General features: G+C 37.8%; 1 protein-coding gene across 3 annotated transcripts; it reads left to right on the forward strand.

Annotated features, from left to right (window-relative positions):
• The first annotated feature begins 430 nt into the window (after window positions 1-430).
• Window positions 431-14,314, forward strand: znf335 (zinc finger protein 335). 3 transcript variants are annotated; one of them, XM_042729720.1, is made up of 28 exons: window positions 431-719; window positions 2,401-2,612; window positions 2,699-2,969; window positions 3,093-3,170; window positions 4,318-5,244; window positions 6,085-6,228; window positions 6,302-6,463; window positions 6,580-6,838; window positions 6,996-7,173; window positions 7,355-7,467; window positions 7,607-7,625; window positions 7,730-7,846; window positions 8,021-8,097; window positions 8,189-8,349; window positions 8,437-8,654; window positions 8,733-8,832; window positions 8,952-9,025; window positions 9,802-10,085; window positions 10,168-10,309; window positions 10,401-10,607; window positions 10,709-10,851; window positions 11,002-11,141; window positions 11,268-11,368; window positions 11,527-11,613; window positions 11,944-12,027; window positions 12,208-12,273; window positions 13,451-13,541; window positions 13,685-14,314. In XM_042729720.1, exons 2-28 carry the CDS (start codon window positions 2,421-2,423, stop codon window positions 13,804-13,806), a joined length of 4,557 nt encoding a protein of 1,518 aa, XP_042585654.1. In that variant the 5' UTR covers window positions 431-719; window positions 2,401-2,420; the 3' UTR covers window positions 13,807-14,314. The 3 variants fall into 3 exon arrangements, with proteins under 3 accessions (XP_042585654.1, XP_042585655.1, XP_042585653.1); XM_042729721.1 differs by having other exon boundaries at window positions 2,414-2,612; window positions 10,171-10,309; XM_042729719.1 differs by having other exon boundaries at window positions 432-719; window positions 2,414-2,612.
• Window positions 14,315-17,833: the final 3,519 nt, after the last annotated feature.

Raw genomic sequence — 17,833 nt, forward strand, 5'->3', positions numbered from 1 at the left:
ACTTTATTTCGTGAAAAGCGCATTATACTTTATACTTGCATTGAATATTTAACGCTGCTCTAAATGATTTGCCGATTCACCGTAAAAGAAGATGCTACAACAAGTGAAAGCGCTGGACTAATTTTAGAAATAAAACCTAAATTAAAAGTCAAAATATTAATCGAAGTTCACGCGGAATGACGATATGCAGTGGGGTACACGTCTCATCTATATCCACGGAACAGATTTAACTGACATCTAAACTGTTTTAACACGTAAACTGACTCGTGTATAACACCTCACATTCGATATGTGCAATAAAAGATGTTTATTTTGGCGTAATCACTAATTATAAACGAGGATTTTAAGATCAACAACTGCTGTTGTATATTAATCCGCGAGACACTCGGCGGTTTCATCCTCTGAGCGCAATTAGTCCTCCGTTTAACAACATTATTTGATAAAATACTTAAAAGATAAAGTGAGATGTTCGACATTCATGTTCTCTAAATAGAAAATCACTTTTAAAATAAATCGTGTTACATTATAAAACAGATTAAGGGTCTCTCCCTCTCGTCTTTTCCCTGTGACGGATAAATGAGTTCCGGCCAGCTTTGAGGACAGGAAGCGAGGAGACGCTGATGGCGCCCGACTAGAAACCATTACCTACTATTCGCTTTCAAAGGTCTATTTTATTTCGCATTCGCGAGCGTGAAGAGCAAAATACTCGTCCATTCAAGGTAAGAAAAAAATCGAAGCTCAAAATAATGGTGTAGAATTGTGTACAAATACAATTTCTTCCATGATGGACAAGAGAAAAACATTCGGGCGAACTGGCTCTCCCTGCTCGCGCAGGCCCTCGAGGTCCCCGAGCGGTTCTTCATATCGCCTGAGCGGAAAAAAATAAACTCGCAGCGGCGGGAGGGAAAATGGCGCTGCGCGAGCAGGCAGGAGGAAGGGCAGCACATACATGCGCTTAGCATAGAGATAGAAACGAGCGAAGAGCTGCCACGGTCCGTGAGAGGACTCAAGTGTTATTAGCGTCTAATGTAGTGTCATTTTCTTCATAAAATTATTGGTGTGCTTAGCAGCAGTACGTGACATGCTGAGCAAGGGCAAATACCCTTTTGTCCTTTATAAGTTTGAGTCAAGGGAAAGATTTTATGTCCCAACCACGGCTAGATGTGTGTTTTGGTGGGGAGGGATTGATGCCAGCTTAGGACATGAGAAATCAAATGGTTTAGATGATGTTTTCTGTTATTTATATAAATTTAATGGGGGACCACGCTGGCTTGTGGTTTTGCTGGTAAGCTTATAATGTGCTTGAGTGACCCAGAGAAGTGCCATGACAAGACAACTGTGTTCACCCTCTGTAGACATGTATCACAGAGCAGGAAACAACAAGAAATACAGCACAAAATATAAGAGAAATCTGCTCTGTGATGCAAGAAATATTTAGAAAATTCTAGTTTATTTAGAAAAATCTTTTGTGCAAATTTTACAGAAAATATGCAGGTGGATCTGTCCAGTTAAAACTGAATGAAAGAAAATATGCTATTGAGCATTTTTTACATAGGTTTTTATTTTCATAGCTCACAGATTACTGCAAAACACTTTTCACAAGTATATAAGCAATTATATATTACATAATTATAGAAACAATTATATAAACCCACTGTATCTCCAATATAATATGATTCTAACAAATCTATTTTTTGTATATATAGTATAAATTCTTTTAACAGTGAGAAACAATGTATGTATATATCATTTTATATGTGTACAGTTCCGTTCAAAATTGTTCGTATTCATACTTTTTTTAAAGAATTCTCTTATGCTCACCAAAGCTGCATTTATTAAATCAAAAATACAGATTAAAAAAACGTAAGATTATGAAATATTATTTCAGTTAAAATCAACTGTTTTATATTCTAATATATTTTAATAAGTAGGCCTCTGTTGTTTCTGTGAATTTTCAGTAGACATTACTTCAGTTTTCGATGTCACATGATCCTTTTAAAATTATTCTAATATGCTGCTTGCTGCTCAAGAAACATTTCTTTTTGTTATTATGAACGAACAGTTGTGCTTCTTAATATTTTTGTGGAATTCATGATATTTGATGAACAGAAAGTTCAAAAGAACAGCCATTATTCAAAATAGTATTTGCTGATGAATTTAATGTATCCTTGCTGAATGAAGGTCTTAATTTCTATTTAGAAATTCTTCAAACATTGTTAAAATATTGTTAACATAAATATTCAAATACTGAACTTCCACAAAGTCATGTTTATACATCAAAATAAATTTTTCAGTAAAATAATTACTTCATTACACTTCATGCGCTTGCCATCACCCGTGCCCTTGCATGTATCGTTCAGAATGCAATGTCCAACTTAGTTTTGCATTACTGAGTGACAGACACTTCCCACAGAGCAGAGATGGACTCTGAGGAGATGGAGGTGGAGAGCAGCAGTGACGTGGGGCATTCTGGGATGGAGGAGCCATCAGAGAGCGGCATGGGCATGGAGTCTTCAGAAGCCATGTCTGCTGATAGCAGCGATGCGGCGGCTCCTCCTGCCCCGGCCCCAGAATCAGACTGTCACGTAGGACAGAGCTCTGAAGGACTTGTGGTAAGACAAACAACCCACACATTTATATCTCCGCATGTTACTGTGTAATTCATATCAAAGGTTTTTTGGGGGGGGTTGCGCTTTAGGTTTTTATCCCAGAGACAAGCTCCAGTACAGATGTGCGAAGAGTTCATCTCCCAGACTCCTCTTCTGTCGCCCAGTCAACCAGTGTGTCCAGCGTCTCCACAGTGACACAGTCGGTCCTGGTGTCAGAGTCTGTCCAGGTGCTGGTCCACTCCAGCGCTGTTTCTGAAGGAGGAATGATGGTTTCAGATTCCACTGCTTCCACCTCCTCAGATCTGGGCTCAGCTATCGACAAGATCATCGAATCCACCATTGGACCTGACATTATGAATGGTAGAAAAACCTATTACCTCTTCTTTGTTATCACAGCCAAGCTATTTAATATGGTAGACATTGTCATCTTTATGTTTATGTAGTATTCAATGTCAATACTGTGTTTCTGTGCCCATTTTACAGGATGTATTGCAGTTACGAGTGCAGAGGATGGCAGTGCAGAGACCACACAGTATCTGATACTTCAAGGTCCTGATGATGGTGAGAAAGATCCCTAGAGTTCAAAGTAAAGGGCTGTATGTAAAATCACCTACTCTATAAGTATGTGCTTCTTTTAACTTCTTTTAAGTGATTGAAAAGTATGTTCTATATGAATGTGTGTTGTATGATTGTAATCCGGACAAGACCTACAATGTCAGTTGCATCACTTTATTGACATTCACAAATCCTCTCCTGTGGCCTCATGGGATAGTGAGCTGTCCATCAGTTGCACACTTCAGAATTTCATCCGGGAAGTAGTGGGGTATCTGGGCACTTTTCACCTACAGTTTTATGAATACTGTGAATTCGGACATACTACTCTTTTCACATACTGTTTTTCGCCTACACTCTATGGTTGTTGGGAAACAAAACAAGCTTTGAAATAAGATAAAATAAAAAAGAATCATAATATATTTATTATATTAATTCACCTCCAAACTTCTGGAATTCTTTTTTTTTCTTCATTTTTAATTATAATCATATATGTGGACAATGGTGGTTTTGGAGTCAGCAAGGCTGACAATCAATGTGCTAAATGACCAAATCCTGTTCCACAGAAAAATACAAATCATATGAGTTTTGAACAACAAGAACATTAATAGATTATGGCTGATCTTTCATTTTTGGCTAAACTATCTCTACATCCTACATATGGTGCTATCAATATTTTTATTGTAGTAAAATTCCCTTTTTGTCTTGTTCTTCTTATAATCTAATTGACTAATCTAGATTTTAAATGCAGAAATTGTCAGTTAGTATATTATTTGACCAAAACGTGCTAGTACTACTACCATTCTCATTGCAGAAAAAAACTTTTCAAATTGCCTTAAAGGGATAGTCTTAAAGGGATCATTTTCTCCCTATCTTGCCGTTCTAAACCTGTATGAAAAAAACCATGTTGGTAATGTAATGTTGGTAACTAAACTGTTTCAGTTCCCATTGACTTCATATTGAATGGACAAAAATGCAGTAGAAGTAAATGGATACCGTAAGTTTAGTTACCAACGTTCTTCAAAATATCATCTTTTTTTGTTCCACAGAAGAAATGCATACAGAATTGGAACAACATGAGGGGGAGTAAATAATGATGAAATAGGGGTAGTTTTTGGATATTTAATTAGCCATTTCCTTTGTTCACTGTGTGTAGGAGCTCCTATGGTGGCTCAGATGTCTTCCTCTGCTCTGTCAAGCCGCATTGCCATTGAAGCCCTTGCCGATGGACCTACCTCCACTTGCCTGGACCAGGCAGACCTGTCAGAAAACCCACAGGGCAGCATGGAACCCGACCAGCCTGGACACTCCGGATACCGTGAGCATGACGACAGCAGCAGCAGCGGCAGCCGCCCAGACCAGCCGCAGCACTCCCAGTACATAGAGTGTAGTGGAGGAGACGACCCGGACCAGACCAGAGAGGCTCGGTACATCGAGTGCTCAGGAGCCGAACCAGACCAGACCCCACGTCATTCAGGGGTCACCAACTACCACGTGGCAGACTCAGAAGAACCTCTAGGGCGTTACACAGCAGAGTGCAGTGGTACAAACAGTAGCCCTCAGAGACGCTCATTTCGCTCCTCCCGGTACATCGTAGAGTGCAGTGATGACTACTTGGATTACGGGGCCGAGGGTGCGGAGCGGCCGCAGCATTCACGTTATATAGACAGCAGCATGGATGACAGGGAGCACGTCTCAGCATCAGAGCAGGAAGGAAGTGTGGTAGACGATGCCCAGCACTCCTACTTACCACAGGGCTCACTATATGCTGACGAGGGTGCGGTTCAGCACTCACTGGCTGACACAGTGGGATCCCAGCTCACTGATCAAATGGACTGCAATGATAACTTGCCTGGCTCATACATAAGTAGCAGTGGGACCTATTCCACCCACCCAGAGCCTGAAGTGGTGGAGTCTGGGGTGGTGGATGAGCCTGGGCACAGAACCCCAGATATGGCTGAGCTAGAGGAAATGATGGAGGTGGTGATCGTACAGCAGTTTAAGTGTAAGATGTGCCCATATAAAAGCGTCTCTAAGGATACGCTCATCAACCACATGAGAGACAAACACTTTAAACCACCAGGTAAAGTAGGAGGTTCTAATTTTGTCATTTTTAAATGTATTCTTTGTTTTTGATATCTGCTTCATTAATGCCCCTGTCCAAAATGGCAGTCTTAAATTAGGGCTGAGTGGTATATTGAGGTTGTATGATATATCGATATATTCTTTATAAGCACTGGCACTGGCGGATTTAGGTATGGGCAACATAGGCAACCGCCCAGAGCTGCATCTTGCTGGGGGCAGCACAGAACACCCGCAGTAGAAGAAAAAAAAATTAAGCATTGTTTTAGTTTATTGTAGAATGTAATGTGATTTTAGACCCTTTTTGCACATAATAGCCCATAGTTTATATGGTTACTTTCACTATATTTTTTTTAATTGCCTGTAATATAAACATGCATTGGACAACAGTGAGCAGGATGTAAAAATGAATAAATAAATGTTTTAATCCATATACCGGTAGATTTAAAAAAAAAAATACAGAGATCTATACCGTATTTATCAATTCAGCCAAAAAATACAGAGATATGATTTTTTTAGCCATATCACCCAGCTCTATCTTAAACATCTTAAAGCAGATCATAGTCTGTTAAACGCAATCTAAGCAAGCCAGAGGTGACAAGGTGACAGTGACAAGGACCCCAGACTCCATCAGGTGACAGAAATGGAGAAAAAAAAAACCTTGGGAGAATCCAGGCTCAGTTCTAGGGCCAGTTCTCCTCTGGCCTCAGTTAACAAACACTGTGATTTAATAACGTACAATTACAATAACATAATGCAGAAAATAATTGTGCAGTCTTAAGTAATTTATGTATGCAGTTCTCTTAAGTTTCTCTTGTTCAGAATGTGCTATCTCATGTAGGTGGTCCGGGCCAAAAGAAACGTGGACGGGGACGTCCTCGAAAATCCGAGAGCAGGGTGCGAGCGGTCACTGAGGTCAAGAAGGAGGAGCCACCAGAAGAGGAAGAAGATGACATCATTGATGCAGGCGCTCTTGATGATCAAGGTCAGTGGAGAGCAGTTTGTGTACTCTATATTTCATTTCCGTTTTTATTAATTTATCTGCATGTTGCATTCAGGTGACAGTGATTACAAGCCAGCTGTTGAAGAGGCCAGGTCCAGATTGGCTTCCAGTCACAGCACTCCTCCTCCTCCTTCCTGCTCTTCATCATCTTCCTCTACCTCACGGAAACGGCCCCGTAGGACGGTGGGGCCACCCCGCAAATTCCTTCCTGACTCAGGTCAGTGTTAATTCAACATTTCAAGTCTAAGAAGTATAATAAGATTTTTAAATATTAAACTCAATCTACTTGCATAGGTCTGAGATAACTATTATTTTTACCTGTGTATAAAACAGAGTCACCAGCAGCAACTCAAACAAGCAATGCAGGGGACCCTCAAGCTCTCGAAGAAGCAAGTTCCTCTGGATTGGAGAATGGATCTTCCTCATTATCCAACGGGTCAGCAGTGGAACCAACCGTCAGCCAGTCAGATTCAGAAAACAAAGATCCCTCATCAAACACAAGCCCTGACGACCTAGAGTTTTTGCCCAAAAAAAGAGGCAGACCATCTAAACGATTCCTTCAAAAGAAGTACAAAAAGTACATGAATCGCAAGTAAGTAGTACCTGTACTACTCTTTGATCCTCCACAACATTTGATTAATTTCTCTTGTCCGTTTGACACAAAATTATATCTTAGAAAACCTTATAATAAATTTAATATACATTCTGGGGTCTGGAGTCAAAGTTTCATTTATCTTCTTTTTTTTAAGCAAGTACTACAGATCCCTTAAGCCTCTGCTAAGGCCTCATAATTGCTGGATCTGTGGCTCTCGCTTTCTGTCGCAAGAGGATCTCAGATTCCATGTGGATTCTCATGAGGGAAATGACCCTGAACGCTTTAAGTGCCTGCAGTGCAGCTACCGCTGCAAACGGTGGTCCTCACTAAAGGTAAGAAGTAGAGTCCTTCATCTGACAATCCATAAATCCATAAAAACTGTATTTTATTCACTTTCATTAGTTAAAGAAACTTTTAAAGAACGATTTTTAATGTAATTTAAAAGTTTGTATAATATGTGGTTATGTCAAAATAAATGTATATAACTATAAAATTGATGTATGTGTCCTACAGGAGCACATGTTCAATCATGAAGGTACAAAACCATACAAATGTGAGATGTGTGATTACTCCAGTGTTTATAAGAAAGACGTGATCCGGCACTCAGCTGTCCACAACAAAACCAAGTAAGAATTGAGCATGTCTCCTTTTCATCAATCACTCGTCATGAATTTTATTTTGTCAAACCCTTGAAGTTGTCTATATGATTTTTGTCTGTCCACTTAATTATAGTATAAATTAATGTTCTTGTTTCTTCTCTTTTAGGAGTCGAAAGACCGATATGGTAAGATTCAAGATTTGACATGATGTATCAGTTAAAGTTAGCTTTGAGTGGTTTGATAAGGAAAGGTTTTCATGCAACAGCAGTCTTTCATCAATCCTTCACAGGTTCCTAAAGTGTCCGAGTTTCCATGCCCCATCTGCTGTCGCGTATATCCCATGCAGAAACGCCTGACGCAGCACATGAAGACACACAGCACAGAGAAACCTCACATGTGTGACAAGGTATGTAGCTAGGTGTGTGAATTTTGTTAAACTAGTTTTGATGAATAAGCAGATTGCAGTAAGCACTGATAAAAAAAATGTCTGTACGATCTACATCATATCACAATGGTTTTGTGAAATGCAGTCCTGGATATTTGCTATGTTCACAATAATAAAAATGTGTTTGCTTTTCAGTGTGGGAAATCCTTCAAGAAGCGCTACACCTTCAAAATGCATCTTCTCACGCACATACAGAACTGTGGCAACAGCACGTAAGTGAGATGTCAGGATGTCCTCTTAAAAATTTTACTCGTCTGATTAACATAATGTAAAGGCAGCTATTTTTCTCTTCTCCTGTTTCAGCTTTCAATGTGAGTTCTGTGAGTACACCTGCAATGACAAGAAGCACCTGCTTAATCACCAGCTGTCCCACACCAACGACAAACCGTTCAAATGTGAAGAGTGCAAATACTCCACGAGTAAAGAGGATTTTCTGGTGTCCCACATTGCCATTAAACACACTGGTGAGTTATGTAATGGTTAAGAATGTTTAAATGTTGGTGGTAGAAAGGTTTACTGATCATATCTGTCCATCTTTACACACTGACCAGGTGAAAAGCCCTTCTCATGCGACATGTGCCACTTCACGACCAGACACAGGAAGAACCTGCGGCTGCATGTGCAGTGTCGCCACCCCGAGGCCTTCGATGAGTGGAGCCAATCCCACCCAGAGGAGCCAATTCGCCGGCGCCAGACGTCTGTTTTCACCGTGCAGCAGATTGAGGATCTGAGATTACAGCATGAACCCCAGGAATTTCAAGGGACCATTGTACGTACATAGATATGCATATCAGAATAGAAGAATTTCCCAGCATCCATATATATAATATTTGTTTTACACCTAAAGGTAACAGTGGACCCCATTACTCTCCAAACCATGGAGTCCATAGGGAAAACATCTGTATCTCAAGATGCCCTGGGAAACACTACCATCATTTATGAGCAATGTTAGTAGAAAAGCTATCAGTGATTGGAACACACCTAAAATATATGGTGTGCTATACATATTTCATCATTCAACTTATTAATGTACAGTGTTACATTTGATCTTTACACTCCCTCACAGCCCAGACTACAGACCTCTCAGCCCAAAATGCTCTAGATCTGCTGCTGAACATGAGTAACGCTAGAGAACTGCAGGTACTGTACTGACACACTCACATCATCTACTGGAATATAAAATAATGTTAGAAATGCATAATGTGTATGACATTTATTGGATAAAGTGGTACCAGTAAGTGAATTAATGTCATAATCTATAAAAGTAAAATGTGTCAGTTTGGAAATTTTTGAATGATACTTATTTTAACAACAACGACACAACTATAGGCCAATACTGGTGTGTATGCAATCACTATTTTGCCTCTGATTTGTGCTTTAACACCCCTACAAAAGACAGAAAAAATATATTTTAGTGTTACATCCATAATATAATAACAAAAAAAAATAAAAAAAAATTAACAAAGAACATAATTTAATTTACAATAACAATAAGCAACAAGAATGTTATAGGAAACAGTATAAAGTTTTGTGATAGTCAGAGTATTACAAAGTATAAATGATTTAAAAATAGACTGAAAGTTCCATTTTGCAGAAGCAAGTTTTCTTTACAAGAGAAGCTTTTCTTGTTTTTCTTTTAATGTATGTGTACATAGACTTCATGTGTACAAAACATCAGGAATGTTTACACATAGGAATTTTGTTTTAGATTAAGGAATTTTATTTAGATCATGTACAATGCAATAAATACTTAGCAATTATAAGTACGCCATAATAATGATACCAGCCTTTTTGTGAATTTAGCTTATTATATTTGTTCATCTGTATTTCTAAAATCACCCTGTTAAAGTGAAATTATATGACTTTATATCTATCAATATCTTTCTTTTTTGTGATAAACTGATCACTCTTCTCAGGTGGCAGTGTTGAAACCAGATGGTAAGACCCTGGAGACGGGGTCATGGACCGGAGCTGACTCTGGGAGTGAGGGCTCATCCTTGCAGCCTCAAAAGATTGTCACATTCCATGTGTCAGAGAATGGTGACACTCTGGTGCAGGAGGCGTTTGAGACGGCTACAGGGACCGTGGAGCAAGAGGAGACAACGGATGTGTCGCAAGAGGTGACACAGATGGGCATCGCTACATACGAGGGAGCAGATTTCAGTGTGGTGGAGCAGGCCTCCGAAGAGACAGCACACAGGTACTACTGAATGTCAAAAACAGCTGGTGTAATGTCTTTTAATGTCATAGAAATCCTTTAAGATGATGCATGTGTTTGGCAGCAGTTTAGAGGAACCCTCAGCTGAGCCTCAGGTCATGGAAGTGAGCACTGAGCCCTTGTCCATCTCTACGCCTCTCAAAGAGAATAAAGAGAAGTTTTATTTGAGTTCAGACTTAACAGATGGAGTTCTGCAGCAGGTAGAGGTGAGACTCAGTTTTGTTACTTCACAGATAGAATAACCAGTTGTGTTCCTTCCCAATGGAACGATTAAGACACAGAATTCTCCTCCTGCAGCTAAGCAGTGAAGCTCCAGGTTCTCCTCCTCTGTGTCCATCACCCCCTTCTAAACAGCTCAACACCAAACGCTTCTCCTGCCGCATCTGCATGGAGGCTTTCCATGGCCGCTCGGACATGGAGAACCACAAGAGGGCGCACATAGACCCCAAAACATTCAAATGCCCCGACTGTGACTTTACAGCACCTTCTTGGCCAGAAGTCAAGGTGTGTCGGTCATATGGTTTGAGGTTTAATTCAGTATCTACAAAACCTTTTTTTAGTTGTGTTAAATGCTTTTTGTAATGTATCTATTTTTATAATCCTAGTCTCACATGGCCATGCATGCATATTTGAGGCCTCATAAATGCAACAGCTGCAGTTTTGCCTCTAAAAACAAGAAGGACCTGAGACGCCACATGATGACACACACCAACGAAAAGCCTTACGCCTGTCAAGTCTGTGGCCAAAGGTAAGGGAGCAATTAAAAAAAATTATTAAAATGATTATGGACTTTGTGCTGTTTACATTACGGGTTATACAACACTTCCAGTACTTGATGTAAGCAACACGCATACACTCAGACCTCTGCAGCCTCTCAGTGATCTGAGTTTCTCTTTAAGTTTAACCGTAACGGCCATCTGAAGTTCCACATGGAGAGGCTTCACACTCAGGAACCCTCGCCCCATAAAACCCGCTCTGTCCCCTCTCAGCAGACCATCATCGTTAACAGTGATGAAGAAGCTTTAGCCACACTGCAGAGTAAGTGCTGACTCTCATTGTAAGATTGTATTTTGTTTATATAAATATAGTGGATTCACACAGCCCTATTCGGATTATTTGACATACTTATGCGTTTATAATGTTTCTTTTTCCTGTGTTGTTCAGATCTGCAGGCGGGTCAGGGAGTCATCAGTCCGGAGAGGTTGCAGCAGGCTTTGGGTCAGGAACACATCATTGTGGCTCAGGATCAGACTCTTTCTGACCAGGTATTGCACTTTTGCACAATGCACACAGTCACTTTCTCATCCTCTATGTCACTGACACTTTTTGGCCAACAGAGCAGCTTGTTAATGTTTCATGTATGTGTAATACAGAAGATTTTATATCAGGTTTTCACATTTTGACAAAATTCTACATTTCTCAGGAGGAGGCAACATATATTCAGCAGATCACAACAGTAGATGGACAGACAGTACAGCACTTAATGACTGGAGACAATCAGGTCACTGAGGTACAACTCGTTTTCTAAGGCTTTATTCAGAAAAGCAGCAAAAATCATATACACACTATCAGTTAAACGTTTGGAGTTTTTTCAGAGAAACCTGAAAAAAAGCCACAATAGGAAATGTTTCTTAAGCACCAACAAATCAGCATATTACTATGATTTCTGAAGGATGGTGTGACACTGAAGACTGTATTAAACTCAACACAAAATTAATATCAAAAAAATATAATATAATAATATAAAAAAAATACTTTTGAACTGTAGTGTGTGTGTGTGTGTGTGTGTCTGATCTTCAGTTGTATGCTGAATGCCCTCTTCTGCCCTGTATTTTCTCAGGTCCAGTATATCATCTCTCAGGATGGAGTTCAGCATCTGCTCCCACGGGAATATGTGGTGCTATCTGAAGGAAACCACATTCAGGTTAGTATGTGCTCTTTCCATCATTCATAACCCAAGGGTCCAGAATTCCTCATGGGTGTTGATGAACAGTTCTCAAATGGCTCTTACTGCAGCCTGAAAAGCATTTTCACAATAATTTGTGGTCTGTAAGATGCTATATTTCATCATTATGAGAAAAAGAATTCTGATTGTGAATTGCAGATGGAGGATGGGCGGATCGCTCACATTCAGTATGAGCATGACGGGACGTTTCTGCAGGAGCAACAGGTTGAACCCAGAGCTGATTACAAGTTTTTTAAATATTTTTTTTTTATATTACAGCTTATTTTACGCTGCATTAAAGTTGTGTTTACATTTTTAGATTAGATTAGATTCAATTTAATTGTCATTATGCAGAGTACAAGTACAGAGCTAATGAAATGCAGTTAGCATCTAACCAGAAGTACAAGAATATAGTGTTTTATATACAGATAAGTGCAGAGTAAGTGAAGCTATGATTTACAGTATGTACAGTGGAGTTGCTATATACAATATTAAGCAGAGTATGTACAGAATATAATAGGAGTTCAATGTAGGGTTATATGTATATTATGAACAGCAGCAACGTAAGAACAGTGGTAATAAATACAGTTGTTTATGTGTACAATAGTATTGTTAAACAATGTATTCTATGCAAAATATCAGTAGTGCAATAATGTATTTATAGAAATGGTTTACTGTGCTTTGTGCAAAAACAGCATTAGACAGTATACAGTGTAATAGCTTGAACAATGTACAGTATGTGCAAAATATGAGTCGTGCAAATACATGTTTGTAAAGTAATTACAGCATAATAACTTTGATACTTTGAGCTGTTCATGTCTTCCTTCTTGAAATTATTTGATTCTAAGGGACATAATAATAATGCTAAATGGCTCAATATGCAACTTTGCTGCTGTCATATAAAATGCTGTTTTAATAAAGTGACATCAATCAGGATAATACCAATGAAAAGTTTAGTGTTGGTAGGGAATTTTTTTGCTCCATAAAACTGCATTTATTTAATCAAAAATAGACAGTAAAACAAATTCAGTTTCACATGATCCTTCAAAAATCGTTCTAATATGCTGATTTGCTGCTCAAGAAATTAATATAAATAATAATGTCTCATTATCAGTATTGAAAACAGTGCTTAATATTTTTTTTTTTAGAAACATGCAAAAATTCCAGTATTCTTTGATAAATAGAAAGTTGAAATAGTAATCTTTTTTTTAACAATGTAATAGTCTTAACTGTCACGTTTGATCAGTTTAATGCACCATTCATTTGGATAATTAATTTCCTTGAAAGACATCAAACTTTTTTCAACATTACCTAACTGGCTTTAGCAGTGAAAATGAACGTGATGCATAATGTGTTTATTTACTCTGATTCATGAGTAAATCTGTTCTGTGTTGTGTGCCAGATTGCTCTGTCTCAGGATGGACAGATCCAGTACGTCCCCATCACTGCTGAGCCTGAGGACCTGGAAGCAGCCGCCCATTCTGCTGTCACTGGTATGACATTACACCTTCACACTTAACTAGGAGTTTTAATTACTCAAAAATAAAGAACAGAAAGTTTTAATACTACAGCCTTCGGGTGACATTGAAGAGAATCAGAGGTGATGGAAGTGATGTGTGTTTGTGTGTGTGTGTAGCTGTTGCAGATGCAGCCATGGCTCAGTCTCAGACCGTTTACACCGAGGCCACACCTGAACAGCTGGAGCAGCTGCAGCAGCAGGGCATCCAGTATGACGTCATCACTTTTACTGAGGAGTAGAAACAAGACACACACACACACACACACACACACAGATCCTCAGATGACTGCAGTGGACACTGCAAACTCTGACGATCACAAGTAACAGTTGTCTTCTTCCAGAGTTATTCAGTAAGACAGTGAATGTACAGTTAGATCCTCTCTGAAAATTATACGACTCATGCCTTTGTAAATATTTAAAGCAATTTATCTTTGCCTACTGTGTTTTGCCTTGTAAAGAAAAAGAAACACAAAAGCTGCCTGTAAAGAAAATCCCTGTATTTAATGCTACTTCAGTGACAGTGTGGAAACAGTAGACTGGAGGATTGATGTCACATTGTTATGAAATAGTTCCTATAGCTGTAGCTGAAGTGCTTATAAAGGAGGGTCGATTATTTGTTTTCATTTTACGTGAAACGTACCATTTCATCATTAGCTTCTTAAGTTTTAGAGATTAGTTTTTCTTTCAGATGGCTACAGAAAGGAACTTAAATTGCATACCAAATAAATCACAACCTCTTTATCTGAACTGATTGTTGGTTTTCTTGAAGTCATCATGCTACAGTTCAGGTTTGACCAAGCTGTTGGACATGATGACAGGGAATGGAGTGTAATAGAATATGAAAACATGTAACATTTATTGCACTTGTGTACATTATTAATACATCTTGCTGATTTTTCAAGAGCTTTTTCAAGAAGACATGAATATCAAACTGTGTCAAGTTAGAAGAAATTCAGATGAAATTGTGATCAAATCAAAGTGTTAATGTTGTCTTCATCTCTTCTGCATTTCCATTTGATTTTATGCTCAGTACCAAAGATCAGGTCCATCCCAATTAAAAGGTGTTTTTTTTTTTTCACTTGGTAGTGACATCAGCTTTAAAACTGAATATATCTTTGCAGAGATACGGTTAATAGGCTAACATGTAATGTTGTAGTCTGTCATTGTATTTGCTCAGTTTCCACTGAATGTTCATTATGGTAAATGCAAATTTCATTCATACCAACAGACCAATTATGACAATCCATTATAACAAACCAATTTACACAATCAATTTGCAGAATAAATACCTGGATAAACATTTAACAGCAGTGATAAATCTTCTTTAGATGAGACCTTGACGATTTCCAAAATATCATTTTTTTGTTAATAAGTGCTTGATTACCATAAATAAATTTTAACAACACCATTTGACAGCGACACAAGACTAAATTTCCTGTTCATTTATTTTCTCAGGTGTTCATCATGGTCTGGTATTTCAATAGTTTGTTCCTCAATTTGAAAAGAGGTTAAAATAAAACGTTCACAAGAGCCAGTCCAACTTTTTGGAAACATTTAGATCAAATAGGAAATATTAGATGGAAATTAAAATTTTCTTTCTTCTTGTTCTATTGAATAGCAGTGAGAATGGTTCTTGGTTTTTCTTTCTTTTTTCTTATGAAAATTATGAAGTAAAATTTGTCATTAGACTGAAACCATTTCTAGTACTGCATGTTTTTCCATATTTAAAATAAATACCAGGACTGTTGTAGATAAATTATAAAAATGTTTATGAATTAACCTTAATTGTTTTACTTAAGTTGCTATACTAAATGTACCTTTATCAATAACAAAATCATTTTATAATTATCATAATAATCCTACAAATGAAATTATGACAAGCAATAAACAACTGGATTATGTCCATCTTATCTACAGCCATTGTTTCTGAGAACGACACAAGAGAAACTCACTGAATTTTGTCTCAGATATATATGAATAACATAAAAATAAAGACCTACAAGCTACCTGCCACCCAAAAATTCTCAACCTTATGTTGAGCTGCTGTTCTCAGTAGTGTGGTGTTTGCTGTCGTCTCTGTGCCACTGCTTGTGTTTCTTCTAAAGACTTGGAAGAAGAAATCCACATGTTGGTAGAACCAAAATACTCAGCAAATTTCAATATAATGTGGCCGACTCTTAAATCTAATGAATGGGCATAATATGATTTTCACATTCAACTTGCAGTTCTCTCGACACCATGGTGGTAAGCGGTTTATGCATCTGAATCATGACCTCATGGATGACATCTTAAACCGCTTAAAACTCATGATTCACTTTACTTAACAGGAGATGACGTATATTCAGCAGAACAACCCTGCAGATAGACAGATGGTGGAGTATCTAATGACCAGACAGTGAAATCATTGAGGTACAGCTTCTGCTTCAGTTTTACAAGAAACACTATAAACAGATTCAAAACCCTCAGTCAGATGGACTCATGATCAAATCACAGTCTGACAGTTTTTGTCTCCATCTCCAGCATCTGAGCTCTCAGAATGGAGTTCAACATCTTGTGAGGCACTCTCAAGGCAACCACGTTCAGGTTACACTGTAAAAAATGCTGCTGCAATTAGTTAACCACTTAAAATTTGTTAAGGTAACTATCCAGCTTAACTAAAGTTAACTAAACTTTTCGTTTTAATTTCAAGCATGAACACTGACATTTTTAAGTTAAAATTATAGGATAACTCATATTTTTTAGCATGTGCTATTTGATGCAGTGTATCTGTAACCACAATTTCTCCTGAATGTTTTCCTTCATAATTCTGCAGGAACTGTAGATGTAAATTGTGTAGCTTGATAGTATAGTGTTATTTTGTCTTTTTCTTTAATTAAAAACATTAAAGGGTACTTACTTTAAATAAATAAATAAACAACAATTTAGTCTAGTAATTACCAATTATAATGGGATTCCTGTTTCAAATGTTCCGTAACAGCAGCTTGAAAAACATTTACGGTTTCACTCTTGGCCTGTATGTTACAGCTTCATCAATGAAACAATATAAATTGTCACTGTGATGTTCTTCTCACAATGACTATGGGAATGATGATTCTGCATGCAGCAGGTTGGACATAGAAAAACACAAGAAAACATTTTAAATCTTTTCTTAGTAGTTTCTTGATTGATAGAGACAGTAGCCTGTGTCTCTATTATCCTCAAACTAGTATGGCCTTTAACCATTAACCCAATAAAGTTGATCCCTTAAATGTTGACACCAGAATATTCAATTCTATAACATTCTCAAATGCTTGAATGATAACTGAGGGATGAAAACAACTGACATGTAGAGACCAGAGGTGATGTAAATCAAAAAAGGAAAACACCTTTGAGTGAATGAATGACTGAATGAATGAATGAATATTTTTTACAGACAGATTTGACAGTGTTTCTAATGATAGATACAAAATAGTTATTGTCAGCTTTATAGAAAATAAGTATTTGACACAATTTATATTTTCCACTGTATAAATGAGACATTATTCATTAAAATATATAGCTAAGGGTCATATATAAATAGCTTAATGATAATTTATAATTTGTTCTCATTTAATGCAAGCATCACGTATTGTAATTTGGTGGTGTGATTGAGGGAATGAAGGATAACTTGAACTCGACTGGCATTCTAAGTTGAGACATATGCTGCTTATGATGAAAAAGGTCTTTCAAACTCTATTCAAGCCCAACAGACAATTTAAAAGTAACATTTCTACTTGTCATGACGACAGAAAACTTTGTTTTTATATATACAGCTCTTAAAAATCATTCAAAATAAATTCCTGATGTGTTCAAAAGGCCGTACCTTAAAGAAAGAAAAAATAGTAAAAATTATTTTCTGATGTGTTCAAAAGGCCTAACTTTCAAGTTTGTATAGCGCTTTTTACGATACAAATCATTGCAAAGCAACTTTACAGAAAATTAAGTTTCTACAATATTTAGTAGTAGCTTATCAGTGATGACTGTTAGTTTATGTGCATACGGCAGAAATGTTCAGAAAAATCAATAAAAGACGTAAACAAACAGACGATTCACTATTAACAGCAATTATGCAATCAAACTTATAGCAAAATGTGGTAGTTCTGTATGTTGTCTCAAGGTAAGCATCATCTGAGGTCCTCTGAGGGGTTGGCATCATCTCTTCTCAGGTGTTCTGGATCCAGACTGGAGCTTGTGTAAATCCTAGTTACCACGGGATGTAAATCCCGTGGCAAAACAGAGAAACAAATA

Source organism: Cyprinus carpio, chromosome B8 (genome assembly GCF_018340385.1).
Source record: "Cyprinus carpio isolate SPL01 chromosome B8, ASM1834038v1, whole genome shotgun sequence".
In the NCBI taxonomy this organism is placed as follows: domain Eukaryota; kingdom Metazoa; phylum Chordata; class Actinopteri; order Cypriniformes; family Cyprinidae; genus Cyprinus; species Cyprinus carpio.

What these genes read in the sequence shown, in the direction of transcription:
- znf335 (XM_042729720.1), top strand. Translation starts at nt 2,421, where the DNA reads ATGGACTCTGAGGAGATGGAGGTGGAGAGCAGCAGTGACGTGGGGCAT. An exon ending in TGGACCTGACATTATGAATG is followed by an intron (nt 2,970 to 3,092) that starts GTAGAAAAACCT and finishes CCCATTTTACAG; the next exon opens with GATGTATTGCAGTTACGAGT. An exon ending in AACCTCACATGTGTGACAAG is followed by an intron (nt 7,847 to 8,020) that starts GTATGTAGCTAG and finishes TTTGCTTTTCAG; the next exon opens with TGTGGGAAATCCTTCAAGAA.